Raw genomic sequence first — 20085 nt, forward strand, 5'->3', positions numbered from 1 at the left:
GACACCAATATTGGCAATGAGACGAACAAACTTCAGGGGCTGGATTTTAATTCAGGGGCGGGCTGGGGTCGTGTAATCCGCACTTCGTGTTATCCACCCGAATCTAAATCAATGTGGGAGATTGATGCGATTTTAACTTAATTGGCCAATTGAGTTCCAACGTGTGGGAACCCATGGCAAATGAGTTTTTCCAGTCTGAAAGTCGCCTCCGATGACATCATCATTGCTGCTGCATTTAAGGTCTGCAACAAACCTTGCTTCTTCTGCAGACTGCCAACCTTTTGGCCTTTCATGCTACAGGGACCTGGAGGAAGAATGGCCAGCGAGAGACCTAGGTCTGCTCCGAGGTTTGATGACGTTGCCTTGCAGGCTTTAGTTGAGGGAGCAAGAGCTCATAAAGAGGTGCTCTTCCCTTCTTCAGGGAGGAAGAAGCCTCCCCAGCAGACCAAGGCTGTGTGGATCCAGGCGGCAGAAGAGATCAACTCATTATCAGTAACCCACAGAACCTGGATTCAATGCAGGAAGAGATTTCACGATCTGCGCACTGGAAAAGTGAGTATGAATTTCCCATCACCCTCAATGTGATCCCCATTGCCTTTTCTCACCAGCACTCAGCTTTAGCAATCTCTTCCTCCACATCCCACTTGACACTGACATCCATGCACCCTTACCCATTCCCTCTTTCTCTATGGTCACGTTCACCTAACTATTCGACTATACAGCCCTCACATTCCCTATCACTCTGATGCTATGAAAACAACTGACATCACACAGGGAGGGCCCTTGGTCTTGCCACCTCACTCCATCTTTGTCTCCTAAGTATCTATGCTATGGAATCTCTACACTCCTTCATTCTCACTCAACCTCCCACTTGTCTCCCTTATTGCAGGAAAAGAGAGCTCACACAAAGTGAGAACGAGCAAAGACAAAAGGCGGGCCACCCTCAGTAGCCCACCTCACCCCATGGGAGGAGGCGGTCCTGGAGATCGTAGGAGTGGAGGAAGATGCGCAAGTGGGGGACGGACAGAGGGGTGCATCACAGCAAGCTCGTGACAGAATAGTTTTCCATCTCTTCATTGACATTGCATGAGTCGCTGATAATGATTCTGAAGCTCTAACAGATGGACTAATGATCATCTGCAATGTGCATGTAACCTTGGTATCACATCTCTGACTCTTTCCTTTACTCCCCCACAGGACCATCGCAAGCACCCGTCCCTACTAGCCAGGAGGAACAGCATGAGCCTCAAGACTCCTCAGAGCACACAGCGTCAGCAGAATTCAGTGCACCCCGCACCAGCGCAGACACTCGCACCTTGGTGGGACCTTCAGGACATACACTAGGTGACAACACTACTCTATCACAGCTCACAAGTGAGCATCAGCAGATTGTGGAGACAGGAACAGCAGTGGAGAGTCCTAGTTGGAGGGCGCAGGACTCTGCCAGCTCGGCTCAGCTGCATGTCGACCCTCTGCCTCTGGGTGCATCCATAAGATCAGCGGTGCTGGAACTCCAGGAACAGATGCAGGAGTCTCTGGCAGGTTTTGTCTCCAGGGTCGCTGCGAGTATGGAGCGAATGGAGCAGTCCATAGCGAACATGAGCAGAGCCTGTGGAGTCATTGGCGCATGAACGCATCACCATGGAAAGGATGGCAACATCCATGGAAGTGATAAGTCGCCAGAGTGCAGAAAACATGGTGAGTGTTCAGAATAGACTGACATCTCTGGAGGAGCGATGGTCATCTATTGAACAGAGGAACCAGACCTTCATGGAAGTCCTTCTGAGTAGGACTGACAGTGCAGATACAGGTCCCCATGGCTCCCCTGATGTGCAGCAAGGTGCTCTCAAGCCACTTGCAAGCGCTGAGGGGGACCTGACCCATGAGAGGGAAGTTGGTGGCAGACATCAAGGAAGTGGGGGCTCCTCTCCTAGCACTCACACTTCCATGCCACCGCAGAGCCCTCGGTCAGAGCCCCACCAGAGTCCACACCCATCTGAGATCGGCGTCTCAACCCCTGCACAGCCGCAGGAGCAGCAGACTGTTGACGAGCCCTCACATGTTCGCAACCCCAGAGGACGCCCGCCAAAGGTGTCGAGACAGGAGCAGCAGGAAAGTGAGCAAGGGACCTCCGCATCTGCTGAAGCCACAGGGGAAGCACCACGTAGGAGCAGGCGCAAGAGAAAGATACTGCACAAATAGTCACAAAGGTAGTCACTTGGGTGAAATTTGATGTTTTCTGTGAAAAAGCCATCAGATGAATAATGTAAATAAAAAATCTGATGGCTACTGCTGTAGTTGTGGCGTGTGTCATTTCGCGAATGGGACTTTCACGTTGAGGGCTTAGGATTACTTGCAATTGTCAGTATGGTGGTCAAATTGCTCGGAATCCGCTGGTCCTTGGCCATTGTCGTTGCTCAGGTAAGAAGCTGCGAGGCAAAAGTGCTTGATTGGCTAGACTAAGCAAATCTGGCCAAGATGAATGGGGAGGATATGTGACTAGCCACTTGGTCCTCAGGAATCTGCAAGCCACGACGCTGTGCCATGTTGTGAAGTGCACAGCAAGCCACAACGATTCTGGAGACCCTGGCTGCTGAGTACTGCAGGGCTCCATCTGATGTATCCAGGCATCTGAAGCGCATCTTCAGCAAACCGATGGTTTGCTTGATTATGGCTCTGGTGGACATGTGGTTGGAGTTGTAGCTCTCCTCAGCTTCGTTGGATGGGCTCCTCAACGGCGTCATTAGCCACGTCTTCAGGGGATAGCCCTTGTCTCCAAGTAGCCATCCGTTAAGTTGGTCTGGAGGACTGAATAGCGGAGGCACAGTAGACTGGTGCAGTATGAAGGAGTCATGGCAACTGCCAGGGTACTTGGCACAAACATGCAAAATGTCCTTCTTGTGGTCACACACCAGCTGAACGTTAAGGGAGTGGAAGCCCTTGCAGTTGACAAAAATACCTGGATTGCGATGGGCTGCCTTAAGGGCCACCTGTGTGCAGTCAACGATGCCCTGCACCCTTGGAAAGCCTGCCAGATTAGCTAATCCAACCTCCCGTGCCGTGACACTTGCTTGATCCTTGGTGAAATGGATGTGATTGTGCGCGATGGCAAATCGGGCATCGGTAACCTGCGTGATGCAAGTGTATGTGGCCGCCTGGGAGATGCCGCTGATGTCTGCTGCTGAACCCTGGAATGAGCCTGAGGCAAAAAAGGTTGAGCTGCAGCTGATAGTCAGCAATCCAATTGTGCTCCCTCCAGGTTTCACCGTTGTGTTTCAGAACAGGCGTGTTTCACGTGGGAAAAGGGTTAAAATCGCAAAGGCCTTTCAAAATGGCATTATAGAAGCAATTTATTGCCTTAACGGCCTATCCCGCCTCTTGGAGGAGGGGCGGAAACGGGACCATTACCCACGAATGAATGAAAATTGCTTGGAGGGATGGAGGCGGGGTTCGGCCTGCACGCCAGTTTTTTACATTTTAACCCCCCACACGTCTCCAGTCCCGCCGCCACAGCCCAATGAAAATCCTGCCCGAGGTGTGGAAACGTCAGATTGGTGTAATGGTGAAGGGTGTGTGTGCACTCTTTTAAGGGTTGAGGTACTGGGATAAAGTAAGTGAAGGTCAGTGTTACATCTCCCCCAAGGGGTTGCTGACCTGGAAGTGCTTAATGTGTGGAAAGTATTTCCAGTTTCAAAGACACCCCTGTGATAGCCTCATAGAATTCTGCTCTGTGCAGGATGTACTCTAAATTGTTAATATTGTTTGTGACATGTACACTGTGGTTTTATATTCTAATATATATGTACAAAGTAATCTTCTTAAAGAATGTGTTTTTAGATGATAGCAGAAAATGACCAAATGTGAAGCAATTACTGTTAGTATTGAGATGATTTATTTTCTTGATTTCAGATTCAGAAATCTATTTGGGGACAAAGCAGTACGGCAAAGATACAATTACATTATCCAAGACTCTTGGAACAGTTCGCTGTCCAAGCTATCGTAACTCACACTGTCAATGATATTTCTACCCATCAGCAAATTCTTCTGAATGAAAAAGTTGCTCACAACTTCAGTAAGTTTAATATTGCATCCTTTACTAAACAAGACCTATATTTGTGATTTTAGAACTTTTCTGCATAGTGACTAAAACAAGTCCTTGGAGTATTTGTGGAGAGAGAAACAGAGTTAACATTTCAGGTTGATGACATTTCATCAGAACTGGAAAAAGTTAGAGATGTAAAAGATTTCATACTTCCACCTTCCAGACTAGTGCTTCTGACATGTCTTCCTTTTCCCTCAACCGAGGATTCCCCTCTACCATGGTTGACATGGCTGTCGACTGTGTCCATTTAATTTCCCACACATCTGCTCTCGCCCCTTCCCCTCCCTCCCAGAACCATGATAGGGTTCCCCTTGTCCTCACTTTTCACCTCACCAGCCTGCACATTCAACAGATCATCCTCTGCCATTTCCGTCCATCCTCCAGTGTGAACCCACCACCAAACACATCTTTCCCTCCCCTTTCAGCATTCCGAAGGAATTGCTCCCTCCGTGACACCCTGGTCCACTCCTCAATCACCCTCAAAACCCACTTCCCTTCGCCTGGCACCTTCCCGATCAGGCGCAGGAGAGGCAACACCTCCCCTTTTACCTCCTCCCTTTCCACCATCCAGGGCCTCAAACACTCCTTCCAGGTGAAACAGTGATTTACTGTACTTGCAATTTAGTATACTGTATTCACTGCTCATGATGAGGTCTCCTCTACATTGGGGAGACTAAACGCAGATTGGGTGACCACTTTGCAGAACACCTCCGTTGAGTCCTCAAACGTGACCCTGAGCTTCCGGTCGCTTGTCACTTTAATTTTCCACTCCACTCCCACTCTGATCGCTCTGTCCTCGGCCTCTTACATTGTTTGGAAAGAGTGGGAATTTGGAGAAGAGAGGGAAGAAGTTGCTGCTTTTTGCCTACGCTACTTGTAGCACTTTGTGTTACAGGTAGATATTTAATTTCAGTACCCTTAGGCTAGATCAAGTAAGTAGTCAAGAAACTAAAATGTAAACTAAGTTACCAAATTACAAATTTAATTAATTACATAAAATAAGGTCATGTTGGGATGGCAGTGCAGGTGGTGTGCCACAACTGCAGCATGTGGGAGTTTGTGGAGAGCATCCCGAACAACCACGTTTGCAGTAAGTGCCTGCATCTTGAGGAACTTCAGCTCAGACTTTTGAGCTGGAGTCTCAGGTGCAGGCATTGCGGGGCATCCGGGATGGGGAGAGTTACCTGGACACTTTGATCCAGGAGGCAGTCACACCTCTTAGGCGAGGTAGTGGTACAGATCTGGTTAGTGGTGGAGGGTGTGACTGCAACTCAGGCAGGTAAGGGGACCCCAGGCGCAGTGCTGGAGAAGCCTCAGCCTTTGTTCAACAGGTATGAAGTTCTTGCTGTCTGTGTGGATGAGGGAAAAGCGTGCAGGATGGATGAACAAGCTGAACATGGCACCATGGTGCAGGAGGTCATTCAAGTGGGGGGAGTGAATGGGAATGTAGTTGTGGTAGGGGGAAGTATAGTCAGGGAGATAGACACTGTTCTCTGCAGCTGTGACCGAGAGTTCCGAAGGCTGTGTTGCCCGGTGCCAGGGTTAAAGACATCTCCTCGCGGCTGAAGAAGAACTTGGAGTGGGAGGGGAAAGATCCAGTTGTTGTGGTCCACGTAGGAACCAACGACAGTTGGTGTAGGGGGGAGGGTTTTACTTTCCTGGATCACTGGGCCTGCTTCTGGGAAAGGTGGGACTTGTACAAGTCGGACGGGTTGCACCTGAACCAGAGCGGGACAAATATCCTTGCGGGGAGGTTTGCTAGCACTGTTGGGGGGGGTTTAAACTAACTTGGCAGGGGGATGGGATACAGAGGGGAGCTGAAATAGGGGGTGATGTGCTGCCAATTATAGAGAAAAAAACAAGTCAGCTTGGTAGACAGGGCAAACATATAAGGGCAAGGCTGGATGGCATCTATTTTAATGCAAGGAGTCTTGCAAATAAGGTGGATGAACTGAAGGTGTTGATATACACATGGGAGTATGATATTGTTGCTATCACGGAGACATGGTTGAGGGAGGGGCAAGACTGGCAGCTCAATATTCCGGGGTACAGAATCTTCAGGCGAGACAGAGGGGGAGGTATAAGAGGAGGGGGTGTCGCAATATTAATTAAGGAGTCAATTACTGCAGTAAGGAGGGATGATATATTAGCAGGTTCCTCTAATGAGGCCATATGGGTGGAGCTTAAAAACAAAAAGGGGGCAAGCACTTTGCTGGGAGTGTACTATTGGCCTCCAAACAGTCAGGGGGAGATAGAGGAACAGATATGTAGGCAAATCTCAGAGAAATGTGCAAATAATAGGGTAATAATAATGGGGGATTTCAACTTCCCCAATATTAACTGGGATAGTCAGAGTGTGAAAGGCACAGAGGGTGTAGAATTCTTAAAGTGCATCCAGGAGAGCTTTTTGAGCCAGCATGTAGAAAGTCCTACAAGAGAGGGGGCGGTACTGGACCTAATTCTAGGGAATGTGGCTGGCCAAGTGGAAAAAGTGCTAGTAGGTGAGCACTTTGGTGACAGTGACCATAATATGGTAAGATTTAAGGTGGTCATGGAAAAGGACATGGATGGGCCGGAAATAAAGGTTCTAAATTGGGGGGGAAGGTCGATTTTAATAGGATAAGGCAGGATCTGGCCAAAATGGACTGGGATCAGCTACTTGTAGGAAAATCCGCATCGGAGCAATGGGAGGCTTTCAGAAGGGAGATTGAGATCATACAATGGCAACATGTTCCCGTAAAGGTCAAGGGTGGTTCCAAAAACCACAGGGAACCTTGGATGTCAGGGGATATACGAGAATGGATTAGGAAAAAAAGGAGGGCTTTTGGCAGATACAAAAGGCTAAAGACGGAGGAAGCCCTAGAGGAGTACAAAAAGTGCAGGGGGATACTTAAAAAAGAAATTAGGAGATCAAGGAGGGGCCATGAAATAACACTGGCGAGCAAAATAAAGGAAAATCCTAAGATGTTTTATAAGTATATTAAGGGTAAGAGGATAACTAGGGAAAAAATAGGGCCCATTAGGGACAAAAGTGGCAATCTGTGTGTGGAGCCGGAAGATGTAGGAGGGGTTCTAAATGAATTTTTTGCATCTGTTTTCACTATGGAGAAGGACGATGTAGACATAGAAATAGGGCGGGGGGACTGTGATATGCTCGAACATATTAACATCGAGAGGGAGGAGGTATTGGCGGTTTTAGCTGGCCTAAAAATGGATAAATCCCCAGGCCCGGATGAAATGTATCCCAGGCTGCTGTGTGAGGCAAAGGAAGAGATTGCGGGGGCTCTAACACATATATTCAGGACCTCTCTGGCCACAGGGGATGTGCCAGCGGACTGGAGAACCGCTAATGTAGTACCATTATTCAAGAAGGGAAGTAGGGAAAAACCGGGGAACTACAGGCCAGTGAGCCTAACATCAGTGGTAGGAAAATTATTGGAAAAAACTCTGAGGGACAAAATTTGTCTCCACTTGGAGAGGCAAGGATTAATCAGGGATAGTCAACATGGCTTTGTCAAGGGAAGATCATGTCTGACTAATTTGATTGAATTTTTTGAGGGGGTGACTTGGCGTGTGGATGAGGGTAACGCAGTGGATGTGGTATACATGGATTTCAGTAAGGCCTTCGATAAAGTCCCGCACAGGAGACTGGTCAAGAAGGTAAGAGCCCATGGAATCCAGGGTGCCTTGGCACATTGGATACAAAACTGGCTTAGTGGCAGAAGGCAGAGGGTGATGGTCGAAGGTTGTTTTTGTGACTGGAAGCCTGTGGCCAGTGGGCTACCACAGGGATCGGTGCTGGGTCCCTTGCTGTTTGTGGTCTACATTAATGACTTGGATATGAATGTAAAAGGTATGATCAGTAAGTTCGCGGATGATACAAAAATTGGTAGGGTGGTAAATAGCGAGGAGGATAGCCTCAGTCTGCAGGACGATATAGATGGGTTGGTCAGATGGGCGGAACAGTGGCAAATGGAATTTAACCCGGAAAAGTGCGAGGTGATGCACTTTGGGGGGACTAACAAGGCAAGGGAATACACAATGAATGGTAAGACCCTAGGCAAGACGGAGGGTCAGAGGGATCTGGGTGTGCAAGTACACAGATCCCTGAAGGCGGCGGAACAGGTGGATAAGGTGGTAAAAAAGGCATATGGGATACTTGCCTTCATTAGCCGAGGCATTGAATATAAGAGCAAGGAGGTTATGATGGAGCTGTATAAAACAATGGTTAGGCCACAGCTGGAATACTGTGTGCAGTTCTGGTCGCCACACTACAGGAAGGATGTGATCGCGTTAGAGAGGGTGCAGAGGAGGTTCACCAGGATGTTACCAGGCTGGAGCGCTTCAGCTATGAAGAGAGACTGGGCAGATTGGGTTTGTTTTCCTTGGAGCAGAGGAGGCTGAGGGGGCACATGATTGAGGTGTACAAAATTATGAGGGGCATAGATAGGATGGATGCTGAGGAGCTTTTTCCCTTAGTAGAGGGGTCAATAACTAGGGGGCATAGATTCAAGGTAAAGGGCGGGAGGTTTAGAGGGGATTTGAGAGAGAACTTTTTCACCCAGAGGGTGGTTGGAGTCTGGAACTCACTGCCTGAAAGGGTTGTGGAGGCAGGAACCCTCACAACATTTAAGAAGCATTTGGATGTGCACTTGAAATGCCACAGCATACAAGGCTACGGACCAAATGCTGGAATATGGGATTAGATTAGACAGGGCTTGATGGCCGGCGCGGACACGATGGGCCGAAGGGCCTCTATCCGTGCTGTATGACTCTATGACATAGGTAGAACTTGGAATGAGGTTCTGCTGAGGGAGTTTACGGAGCTAGGATCCAAATTAAAAAGCAGAACCTCAAAGGTAATAATCTATGGATTGTTACCTGAACCACGTGCAAATTGGCATAGGGACAAACAGATTAGAGGTTTAAATGCATGGCTCAAAGAGTGGTGTGGAAGGAAGGGGTTTCAGTTCATGGGGCACTGACATCAGTACTGGGGAAAGAGGGAGCTGTTCTGTTGGGATGGGCTCCACTGAAACTGGGCTGGAACCAGTGACCTGGTGAACGAAATAACTAGGACAGTAGACAGGGCTTTAAACTAATGAAGGGGAGGGGGTGGGAGGCTTCAGGAAAGAGTAAATTTAAAAGCAGCGAGAGAAATGTCAAGATTCCAGAGCATAATAGAGTATTGAGTAAAATAAACAGAGTGGGTCAGGAAGGGACAGAGAGGGTAACAAAGGTAATAAGACATCAGTGACCAGAACAACAACAATTTGTATTTATATAGTGCCATTAACGTAGTAAAACATCCCAAGGTGCTGCACAGGAGTATTTTAAGACAAAAAATTTGACACCGATCCACATAAGGATAAATTGGGGCAGGTGACCAAAAGCTTGGTCAAAGAGGTAGGTTTTAAGGAGCGTCTTAAAGGAGGGAAGAGAGGTAGAGAGGCAGCAAGGTTTAGGCAGGGAGTTCCAGGGTTTAGGGCCTAGGCAATAGAAGGCACAGCCGCCAAAGGTTGAGCGATAATAATCAGGGATTCTCAAGAGGGCAGAATTAGAGGAGTGCAAATATCTTGGTGGTGGGGGGAGGGGGTGGTTGTGAGGCTGAATGAGGTTACAGAGATAGGAAGGGGCGAGGCCATCGAGGGACTTGAAAACAAGGATGGCGAAGGTGACATCAGGGAAAAATAGAAATAACTCAAAGCTGAAGGCACTATATCTGAATGCGTGAAGCATTTGCAACAAAATAGATGAATTAATTTCTATCTGCGCTATTAACAGGTTTGATCTAATAGCCATAACGGAGACGTGGTTGCAAAGTGGCCAAGGTTGGGAACGAAATATTCCAGGATACATAATTTTTAGAAGGGATAGGCAAAATGGAAAAGGAGGAGGGGTAGCCCTGATAATGGGATAAAGACAGTAGAGAGAAAGGATCTTAGCTCCGAAAATCAAGAAGTACAATCAGTTTGGGTGGCGCTAAGAAACAGCAAGGGGCAGAAAACATTGGTGGGAGTTGTTCATAGGCCCCCAAACAGTAGATGTAATGTAGGGCAGAGTATAAATCAGGAAATTAGAGGCACATGTAACAAGGGTAATAGAGTAATCATGGGGGACTTTAATCTACATATAGACTGGGTAAACCAAATTTGCAGTAATAGTGTGGAGGACGAATACATGGAATGTATGCAAGTTTTCTAGATCAGTATGTTGAGGAACCAACTAGAGTTTTAGATCTAGTATTGTGCATTGAGAACGGGTTACTTAATAACTTTGTAGTAAAGGGGCCTTAAAGGAAGAGTGACCATAATATGATAGAATTTTATATTGAGTTTGAAAGTGATTTAGTTAAATCCAAAACTCGGGTCTTAAGTCTAAGCAAAGCAAATTACGTAGGTATGAGGGGCAAGTTGGCTAAGGTAGATTGGGAAACTACATTAAAAGGTATGACGGTCGACAAGCAATGGCTAACATTTAAAGAATTAATACATAATTTACAACAAATATACATTCCTTTAAGGCACAAAAACCCCACAGGAAAAGTGGTCCAACTGTGGCTAACGAGAAGTTAAAGATAGTATTAGATTAAAGGAGGAGGCTTATAATGTTGCCAAAAAGAGTAGTAAGCCTGAAGATTGGGAGGATCTTAGAATTCAGCAAAGGAGGACCAAGAAATTGATAAAGAAAGGGAAAATAGAATGAGAGTAAACTAGCGAGAGCCACAAAAACAGATTGTAAAAGCTTCCATAAGTATGGAAAATGGAAAAGATTAGCGAAAGTAAATGTGGGTCCCTTACAGGCTGAGACAGGAGAAATTATAATGGACAATAAGGAAATGACAGAGAAATTAAACAAATATTTTGTGTCTGCCTTCACGGAAGAAGACGCAAAAAACTTCCCGGAAATAGTGGAGAACCAAGGCTCTAGCGAGAATGAGGAACTGAAAGAAATTAGTATTAGTAAAAAAATAGTACTGGAGAAATTAAAGGGACTGAAAGCTGATAAATCCCCCGGACCTGATGGTCTACATCCTAGGGTTTTAAAAGAGGTGCCTGTAGAGATAGTGGATGCATTGGTTGTAATTTTCCAAAATTCAGTAGATTCTAGAATGGTTCCCATGGATTGGAAGGTAGCAAATATAACCCCACTATTTAAGAAAGGAGGGAGAAAGAAAATGGAGAACTACAGACCAGTTAGCCTGACATCAGTAGTAGGGAAAATGCTAGAATCTATTATTAACGACATGGTAACAGGGCACTTAGAAAATAATAATAGAATTGGGCAGAGCCAACACTGATTTATGAAAGAGAAATCGTGTTTGGCAAATCTGTTGGAGTTTTTTCAGGTTGTAATTAGCAGAATAGATAAGGGGGAACCAGTGGATGTGGTGTATTTGGATTTTCAGAAGGCATTCGATAAGGTGCCACACAAGAGGTTATTAAACAAAATTAGGGCTCATGGGATTGGGGGTAATATACTAGCATGGATTGAGCATTGGTTAATGGACAGAAAACAGACAGTAAGAATAAACGGGTCATTTTCAGGTTGGCAGGCTGTAACTAGAGGAATACCGCAAGGATCAGTGCTTGGGCCTCAGCTATTCACAATCTACATCAATGATTTGGATGAGGGGACCAAATGTAATATATCCAAGTTTGCTGATGATACAAAGCTGGGTGGGAATGTAAGTTGTGAGGAGGATGCAAGGAGACTTCAAGGGGATATAGACAGGCTAAGTGAGTGGGCAAGAACATGGCAAATGGAATATAATGTGGAGAAATGTGAAGTTATCCACTTTGGTAGGAAAAATAGAAAAGCAGAGTATTTTTTTAAATGGTTAGAAATTGGGAAATGTTGGTGTTCAGGGGGACCTGGGTGTTCTTGTACACAAATCACTGAAAGTTAACATGCAGGTACAGCATGCAATTAGGAAAGCAAATGGTATGTTGGCCTTTATTATAAGAGATTTGAGTATAAGAGTAAAGACGTCTTACTACAATTATATAGGGCCCTGGTGAGACCACACCTGGAGCATTGTGTACAGTTTTGGTCTCCTTACCTCAGGAAGGATATACTTGCCATAGAGGGAGTTCAACGAAAGTTTACCAGACTGGTTCCTGGAGTGAGGGTATTGTCCTATGAGGAGAGATTGAGTAGACTAGGCCTATATTCTCTAGAGTTCAGAAGAATTAAAGGTGATCTCATTGAAATATACAAAATTCTTACAGGGCTTGACAGGGTAGATGCAGGGAGGATGTTTCCCCTGGCTGGAGAGTCTAGAACCAGGGTCACAGTCTCAGAATAAGGGGTCTGAGATGAGAAATTTCTTCACTCAGAGGGTGGTGAATCTTTGGAATTCTCTACCTCAGAGCTGTGGAGGCTCAGTCGTTGAGTATATTCAAGACAGAGATTGATAGATTTTTGAATATTAAAGGAATCAAGGGACGGTGCAGGAAAGTGGAGATGAGGTAGAAGATCAGCCATGATCTTATTGAATTACGCAGTAGGCTCGAAGGGCCAAATGGCTTACTCCTGCTCCTATTTCTTATGATCCTATGTTGCAACGAAGCTCAACGTAAGCTCGAGGAACTGCACCTCATCTTTCCATTAGGCACTTTGCATCCTTCCGGACTCAACATTGGCCCGTATTTTCCAATCGCAGGCCTCCCACAGGCAGAGCGCTGCGATCTGAAAAAATCTACGCCCTTACCTGAGGGCTCCCGGGAGGCACACGCTTCCGCTCCTGGGCCTCTCCAAACTCCAAGTATGCAGGGCCCACGTATCCCAGGGGCGCAGGCAGTTCGCAGCATCCCTGGGATCATGTGGGCCATGGGGAGCCAATCAAAGAAGGGAATCTCCCTTCATACACTCGACAGGAAGACCTGTCAAATAATTGAATGGCGATCACCCCAAAAATATAGTAAAACTTAAATTAATTTTTTTTTAAATCACATTTTTAAAATGACTTGAAATTACAATAAATTAAGTATATTAAGCAAAAATTTAATTTTTTGAAAAAGGTAATGGCCCAGAAATTCGGGTCGGGGCTTCCCGCGGGTGCAAGCCCCCGACCAACACTTGCCTAGCGCGCCGGCAGTTGACCTCTTGGCCTATGTGGAATTCCTCTCCAAGGCCTGTCCCAGAGGCCGGCGTGCTATGCTGGCGTGTCCCAGGGGCGTAGTTAGTGCGAAGCGTCCCCTGGCATCACGTGAGCAACAGGCAGCCAATCGGAGCAGGGAATGCTCCATTCATAAGTCTTGACAGATAGACCTGTCAAAATGTATAAATGCTGAGGCTGTAAAGCTGTACTTTACCTTCAAATAAATTTTTTAAAAAATCACACTTTGTAAATAAACTATAAATGACATTAAATAACTATTTTAAACAATTTACATTTTTGAAAAAAATAATTTTATAAAAAAACAGGGCTAAAAATAAACTTACCCTTGCTTTAAAGTATTTAAAAGTAAAAAACCTGTGGAAAAGATGTTTTAATTTTAAATAATTGACCACTTACCTTTGAAAATGAAGTCCTTACGGCTGCTTTTTACATTTCTAAAATGTACAAAAAAAGGGAAGTTCAACGCGCACGCGCAGACTCCCGGGCGCACGCGTTCGACCTCTGAACCCCTTGGTTCAGAGGATCGGAAGTGCCGGTTTCCCGCGCATGCGTAGTGCATGCAAGATTCCGGCACTTCCATCGGGTCCACGCGTGAGTACTCCGTCTGTACTCACGCGTTGGGACCTGAATTTCTGGGCCTTAAGCTTTTTACGGGCTAAAAATAAACGTACCTTTTTTAAAGTATTTTTAAATGATAAATCCGCAAAAAAAAAAAAAAAAAAAATTTTTTTTTGAACTCTTATCCTGGTAAAAGCAAACCTTACGCCTGCTTTTACCAGGTGTAAGAATTGTAAGGGTTTTCTGCAGGCGGAGGGTCTCCAAAAAGTGGAACAATCCCACCACAGAGGCCCTTCTCCAGGGCAGCTGGAGGATCTGTCAAGACCATTCTTGACAGATCGGAAATGCCGGTTTTCAGCGCATGCGCAGTGCACACCTGGAACCGGCATTTCCGATGTCCCTACGGGTGGGTACACAGCGCGTACCCATCCGTAGGGATCGGAATATCCGGGCCATTGAGTTCAACAATTTCAGACCATAACCTCTGCCCCTATTGTTTAAGATGGCAGCTGTTGATGATTCTACTATACCCATTTACACCTCTTCTTGACCCATCTTTTTTTCTTTACTTGTCCCATTACCATCTCTTTTTTTGCTTTGCACCATCATCCCTTTTGTCTTTTAATCTCTCCTGCCTTCCATCCTATCACAGACCTTCCCTTTCGTTCTTTCCTCCCCTCCCCCCGTTCCCTGCCCCTGCACTCACTTAAAATCTGTTACATCTCTATAACTTTTTCCCATTCTGACTAAAGGTCATCGACCTGAAACATTAAATTTGTTTCTCTCTCCACAGCTGCTGCCTGACCTGCTGTGTATTTCCAGCATTTTCTGTTTTTATTTCAGATTTCCAGCATTTGCAGCATTTTGCTTTTCTTCCCTGGGGAATCTGTTGCTGTGACGCAACTACAGTTAAAATTATTATTCTTCAAACACGTGGGGTGAAATTGGTCTTTGCAAGTAGCGTGAAGTGGATTCATAGTGATTTGGCAGCCTGTTTTACATTGTACCCAATTTTCTTTACTTTTCCATTGTGCGGTGTGAAACAGGCTGCCAATTCGCTGTGAGCCTGTTTCACACTACTGGCGCAGACCAATTTCACCCCCTGGGAGTTGGCTGCACTGATGTCTTACTTGCATTTATAACGCATGGCACTTTTCAGAGGGTGTTACAGAGAATGGGATCAAGGTGGCTGAGGGCTCTGCCACCAGTGGTGGGGCAAATGGTGGAGGGATGCACAGAAGGCTAGTGTCAGGAGCAATAGGCAGGGCAGGGGATGTAAAAGTAGCGGAGATTGTAGTGATAAGTTGAGATGAGGTTGTGAAAGAGTTTGAAGATAAGGGCAAGGATTTAATGGCCCAGAAATTCGGGTCTCCACGGGTGAGTACGCACGGGGTACTCACCCGTAAGCCCAATGGAAGTGTCGGTTTCCTGCATGCACTGCGCATGCGTGGGAAACCAGCACTTCGTTCCCCTGAAAGAAGAGGTTCAGAGGTTGAACGCGTGCGCGGGAGAGGCTGCGCGTGCGCATCAAACTTCGGGTTTTTTTTTGCAGGTTTTTCCGCGAGGGTAAGTCTCCAGAAGTTAGACATGTAAAAAGCAGGCATAAGGCCTGCTTTTTACAAGGTAAGTGGTGAATTAATTAAAATTAAAACATTTTTTCCACAGGTTTATTATTTTTAAATACTTTAAAGCAAGGTAAGTTTATTTTTAGCCCCGTTAGAAAATAAAAAAAAAAAATTCAAAAATTTAAATTATTGTTTCAAATAGTTATTTCATGTAATTTATAGTTTATTTAAAAAATGTGATTTTTAAAAAATTTATTTGAAGATTTAGTGCTGTTTTGGGGCCGTAGTGTTTATAACTTTTGACGGGTTTTCCTGTCAATCTTATGAATGGAGCATTCCCTGCTCCAATTGGCTCTCCATGGCCCACGTGATCCCAGGGGACGCATCGAACTAACTGCGCCCCTGGGATACGCAAGCACTGCACGCCGGCAGTTGGACCAGGCCCCGGATCGGAATTCCACGGGGGCCCACAGCTCAACGGCTGGCGCGCAAGGTAAGTGCAGGTCGGGGGCTTACACCCGCGGGAAGCCCCCGATCCGAATTTCTGTTGGGAGATGAGGTTGCCAATGTAGGCAATTAATAATATCTAATTGTCGCTAACGCTGCCATAATATAGGCTTCTAGATTTATTCACTTTCCAAAATCTGAGGAGAAACCGGGGAATTAACCTTGAAAAGCCGAATTTAGCTAATCAATAGATAGAAAGATAAACTTATGTTGGAGAAAGATGAAACACATTGGGTGTTGAAGCTGTGTCAAACAGGCAAGTAAATGAGAATAAAAGTGTTTTTTAAATTATCTTTTGTGGACATTTTTTAAATTATCTTTTGTGGACATTTTTGATCATGTTCTTTCTCCAGGCCTATCAATATTTGGTGGGTGATTCACTTATGATATTGTGATCTTGTGTCCTCTCCCAAGGATTGTAATATATAGCCCCAGTTCCCACAATGCGCAGCCACATAAAAAAGGCTCCACTTGTAATGCGTGCTGTTTTGAATTATGATGAAGAAGCTTAATTTGGCTTATGCATGCAGGAGTTGGCCAGTGGAGGGCATGCATGCACGGGGAAAACATTTTTCTGGTGCTAACTGGTGAACCGAGTCTAATACCCTGTATAAGTAGTATGGAACAAACCTGCCTTAACTAAACCAGGGATTGTGTAACTTCTTGGAACAAACAATGTAAGATAAAAGAATAACAAATATTACAATATCATTTTTATTACCTGGAGATTGATTTCATTTTCCAGCACTTTTTAAATCATTAAAATTAAATGATCCATTCTAAAGCTATGATTGTTTAAAATTTGTAATCTGGAATATATTTTCTGTGGAGAAAATTCTATTAAGCACTGATTAGCTTCTTTCTATTCAAGTGAAATGTTAAATGATGAGTGAGTCAGATTTTTTTGATATTAGGAACGCCACACTCTTGTTTCAAATCCATCTTTGTCCAAGTCTGAAAATGGTAAACTGCTTCAGCAATTTTTTCTCATGAAATGATGTCTTTCTGATCCAAGCAACAACTAACTCTGAGAAATGGAAGAAAAACTGGGGCACCACGTATTGTTAAATCTAAAATTGGATAACAACAACAACAACTTGTATTTATATAGCGCCTTTAATGTAGTAAAACGTCCCAAGGCGCTGCACAGGAGTATTTTAAGACAAAACATTTGACACCGACCCACATAGGATAAATTAGGGCAGGCTTGGTCAAAGAGGTAGGTTTTAAGGAGCGTCTTAAAGGAGGAAAGAGAGGTAACGAAGCAGAGAGGTTTAGGCAGGGAATTCCAGAGCTTAGGGCCTAGGTAACAGAAGGCACGGCCACCAATGGTTGAGCGATTATAATCAGGGATCCTCAAGAGGGCAGAATTAGAGGCATGCAGATATCTCGGGGTGGGGGTGGGGCTGAAGGAGATTACAGATACAGGGAGGGGCGAGGCCATGGAGGGATTTGAAAGTAAGGATGAGAGTTTTGAAATCGAGGGTGCTGCTTAACTGGAAGCCAATGTAGGTCAGCGAGCACAGTAGTGATGGGCGAATGGGACTTGGTGCGAGTTAGGACACGGGCAGCTGAGTTTTGGATGACCTCAAGTTTACGTAGGGTGGAATGTGGAAGGCCAGCCAGGAGTGCGTTGGAATAGCCGAGTCTAGAGATAACAAATGTAAGAAGTCACACAACACCAGGTTATAGTCCAACAGTTTTATTTGAAATCACAAGCTTTCGGAGCGCTGCTCCTTCGTCAGGTGAAGTGGAGAGATGCATAAAGACACAGCTTATATAGTCATAATTCTCTGACTATATAAGCTGTGTCTTTATGCATCTCTCCACTTCACCTGACGAAGGAGCAGCGCTCCGAAAGCTTGTGATTTCAAATAAAACTGTTGGACTATAACCTGGTGTTGTGTGACTTCTTACATTTGTCCACCCCAGTCCAACACCGGCATCTCCACACCATAGAGATAACAAAGGCATGGATGAGGGTTTCAGCAGTGAATGAGCTGAGGCAAGGGCGGAGACGGGCGATGTCACAGAGGTGGAAGTAGGCGGTCTTTGTTATGCTGCAGATATGTGGTCGGAAGCTCATTTCAGGGTCAAATATGAGACCGAGGTTGCGAACAGTGTGGTTCAGCCTCAGACAGATGTTAGGGAGAGGAATGGAGTCAGTGATAGGGAACAGAGTTTGTGGTGGGGACCGAAAGCAATGGCTTCGGTTTTCCCAATATTTAATTGGAGAAAATATTTGCTCATCCGGAACTGGATGTCGGACAAGCAGTCTGACAATTTAGAGACCGTGGAGGGGTCGAGAGAAGAAGTAGAGAGGTAGAGCTGGGTGACGTCAGCGTACATGTGGAAACTGACGCTGTGTTTTTGGATGATGTCGCCAAGGGGCAACATGTAGATGAGAAATAGGAGGGGGCCAAGGATAGATCCTTGGGGGACACCAGAGGTAACAATGCGTGATCGGGAAGAGAAGCCATTGCAGGTGATTCTCTGGTTATGATTAGATAGATAAGAATGGAACCAGGCAAGTGCAGTCCCACCCACCTGGACGACGGTGGCGAGGTGTTGGAGAAGGATGGAGTGGTCATCCGTGTCAAAGGCTGCAGACAAGTCAAGAAGGACGAGGAGGGATAGTTTACCTTTGTCATAGTCACAAAGGATGTCATTTGTGACTTTGATGAGAGCCGTTTCAGTACTGTGGCAAGGGCGGAAACCTGATTGGAGGGATTCAAACATGGAATTGTGGAAAAGATGGGCACGGATTTGGGAGGCGACAACACGTTAAGGGATGGGATGAGATAGGGTAGGAGGTGTGTTTGTGGGCTTGAGTTCTGTGATTTGCTTTGCTGATGATGAAAAATTGTCCAAAAGTTAGCAGCTTTAATAATTAATGTCTCCATGTCATAAGGTGTGGAAGCGAGTGGATAAAGTAAACCTTCATTTAAAAACAGTCTGACTTTTGTGTCCACATTACATCTCATAAATTTCTGGCTGTCCATCAGAAACATGATTGGGGCAGGGTAGTGGGAGCTTCAGTCTGGATCTGCAAATCTGCCACTCGGCTCCGAAAAGCAGTTTTAACATAAACACTGGGAGTTGGCACATGGATGCCAGACTACTAGAATCTGAATTAAAACAATGGCACAAAAGCATCTCCTGGATCTAACTGAGGGTTGCACCTCAACAGAGCCGGGACCAATGTCCTCATGGGTGGGGTTTGCTAGCTAGTGCTGTTGGGAAGGGTTTAACCTAATTTGGCAGGGGGGTGGGCACCAGGATGTAGCATTAGAAAGGAGAAACAAGGTGCACGAAGGATTGGGAGAGACAGATAGCACTAGAGTAAGATGTAATACGATATTAGGTGGGGTCAGACTAAGAGAGAATACAAGAAGGTCTAAGATAGGTTTACAGTGCATGTGTGTAAATGCACAAAGCGTGGTAAATAAGGTTGGTGAGCTGCAGGCACAAATAGCCACTTGGGAATATGTGTTGTGGCGATAACGGAGACCTGGCTCAAAAATGGGCAGGATTGCTTATTAAATATTCCTGGATATAAGGTGTTCAGGAAAGATAGGGAAGGAAAGAACAGAGGTGGGGTGGCAGTATTGGTTAAGGAGAATATTACCATGCTGGAGAGAACGGATGTCCTGGAGGGGTCAAGAACAGAATCTATTTGGTTAGAGTTAAGAAATAACAAAGGTGTCATTACACTACTAGGTGTATTCTATAGGCCACCAACTAGTGGGAAGGATATAGAGGAGCAAATTTGCAGGGAAATTACAGAGAGGTACAAGAACTATAGAGTAGTAATAATGGGGGACTTCAACTATCCTAATATAATGTAAAGGGCAGAGAGGGGGAAGAATTTCTGAAGTGTGTTCAGGAGAACTTTCTTGATCAGTATGTTTCTGGCCAAATGAGGAAGGAGGCATTGCTGGGTCTGGTTCTGGGGAATGAGGTGGGACAAGTGGAGCAAGTATTATTAGGGGGACAGTGATCATACTATCATAAGGTTTAGATTAGCTATGGAAAAGGACAGGGAGCAATCTAGAGTAAAAATACTTAATTGGAGGAAGGCCAATTTCAGTGGGTTGGGAATGGATCTGGCCCAGGTAAATTGGAATCCAAGATCAGCAAGCAAAACTGCAATCGAACAATGGGCTGCCTTTAAAGAGGAGATGGTTCGGGTACAGTCGAGGTAAATTCCCATGAGGGGGAAAGGTAGG

At 45.5% G+C, this 20085-nt stretch overlaps 1 protein-coding gene across 1 annotated transcript in view; it reads left to right on the forward strand.

The window, feature by feature from the left end:
* The window catches only part of LOC147108601 (uncharacterized), a 159957-nt gene that overhangs the window by 70527 nt on the left and 69345 nt on the right, over positions 1–20085 (forward strand). Inside the window, exon 8 of the mRNA XM_086005284.1 lies at positions 3910–4072. Within this exon, the coding sequence (XP_085861410.1) occupies positions 3910–4072 (163 nt within the window). The remainder of the gene's footprint in view (positions 1–3909; positions 4073–20085) is intronic.

The sequence above is a fragment of the Somniosus microcephalus genome, chromosome 13 (genome assembly GCF_052327205.1).
Source record: "Somniosus microcephalus isolate GS21.2 chromosome 13, FLI_Smic_1.0, whole genome shotgun sequence".
NCBI classification, from domain to species: domain Eukaryota; kingdom Metazoa; phylum Chordata; class Chondrichthyes; order Squaliformes; family Somniosidae; genus Somniosus; species Somniosus microcephalus.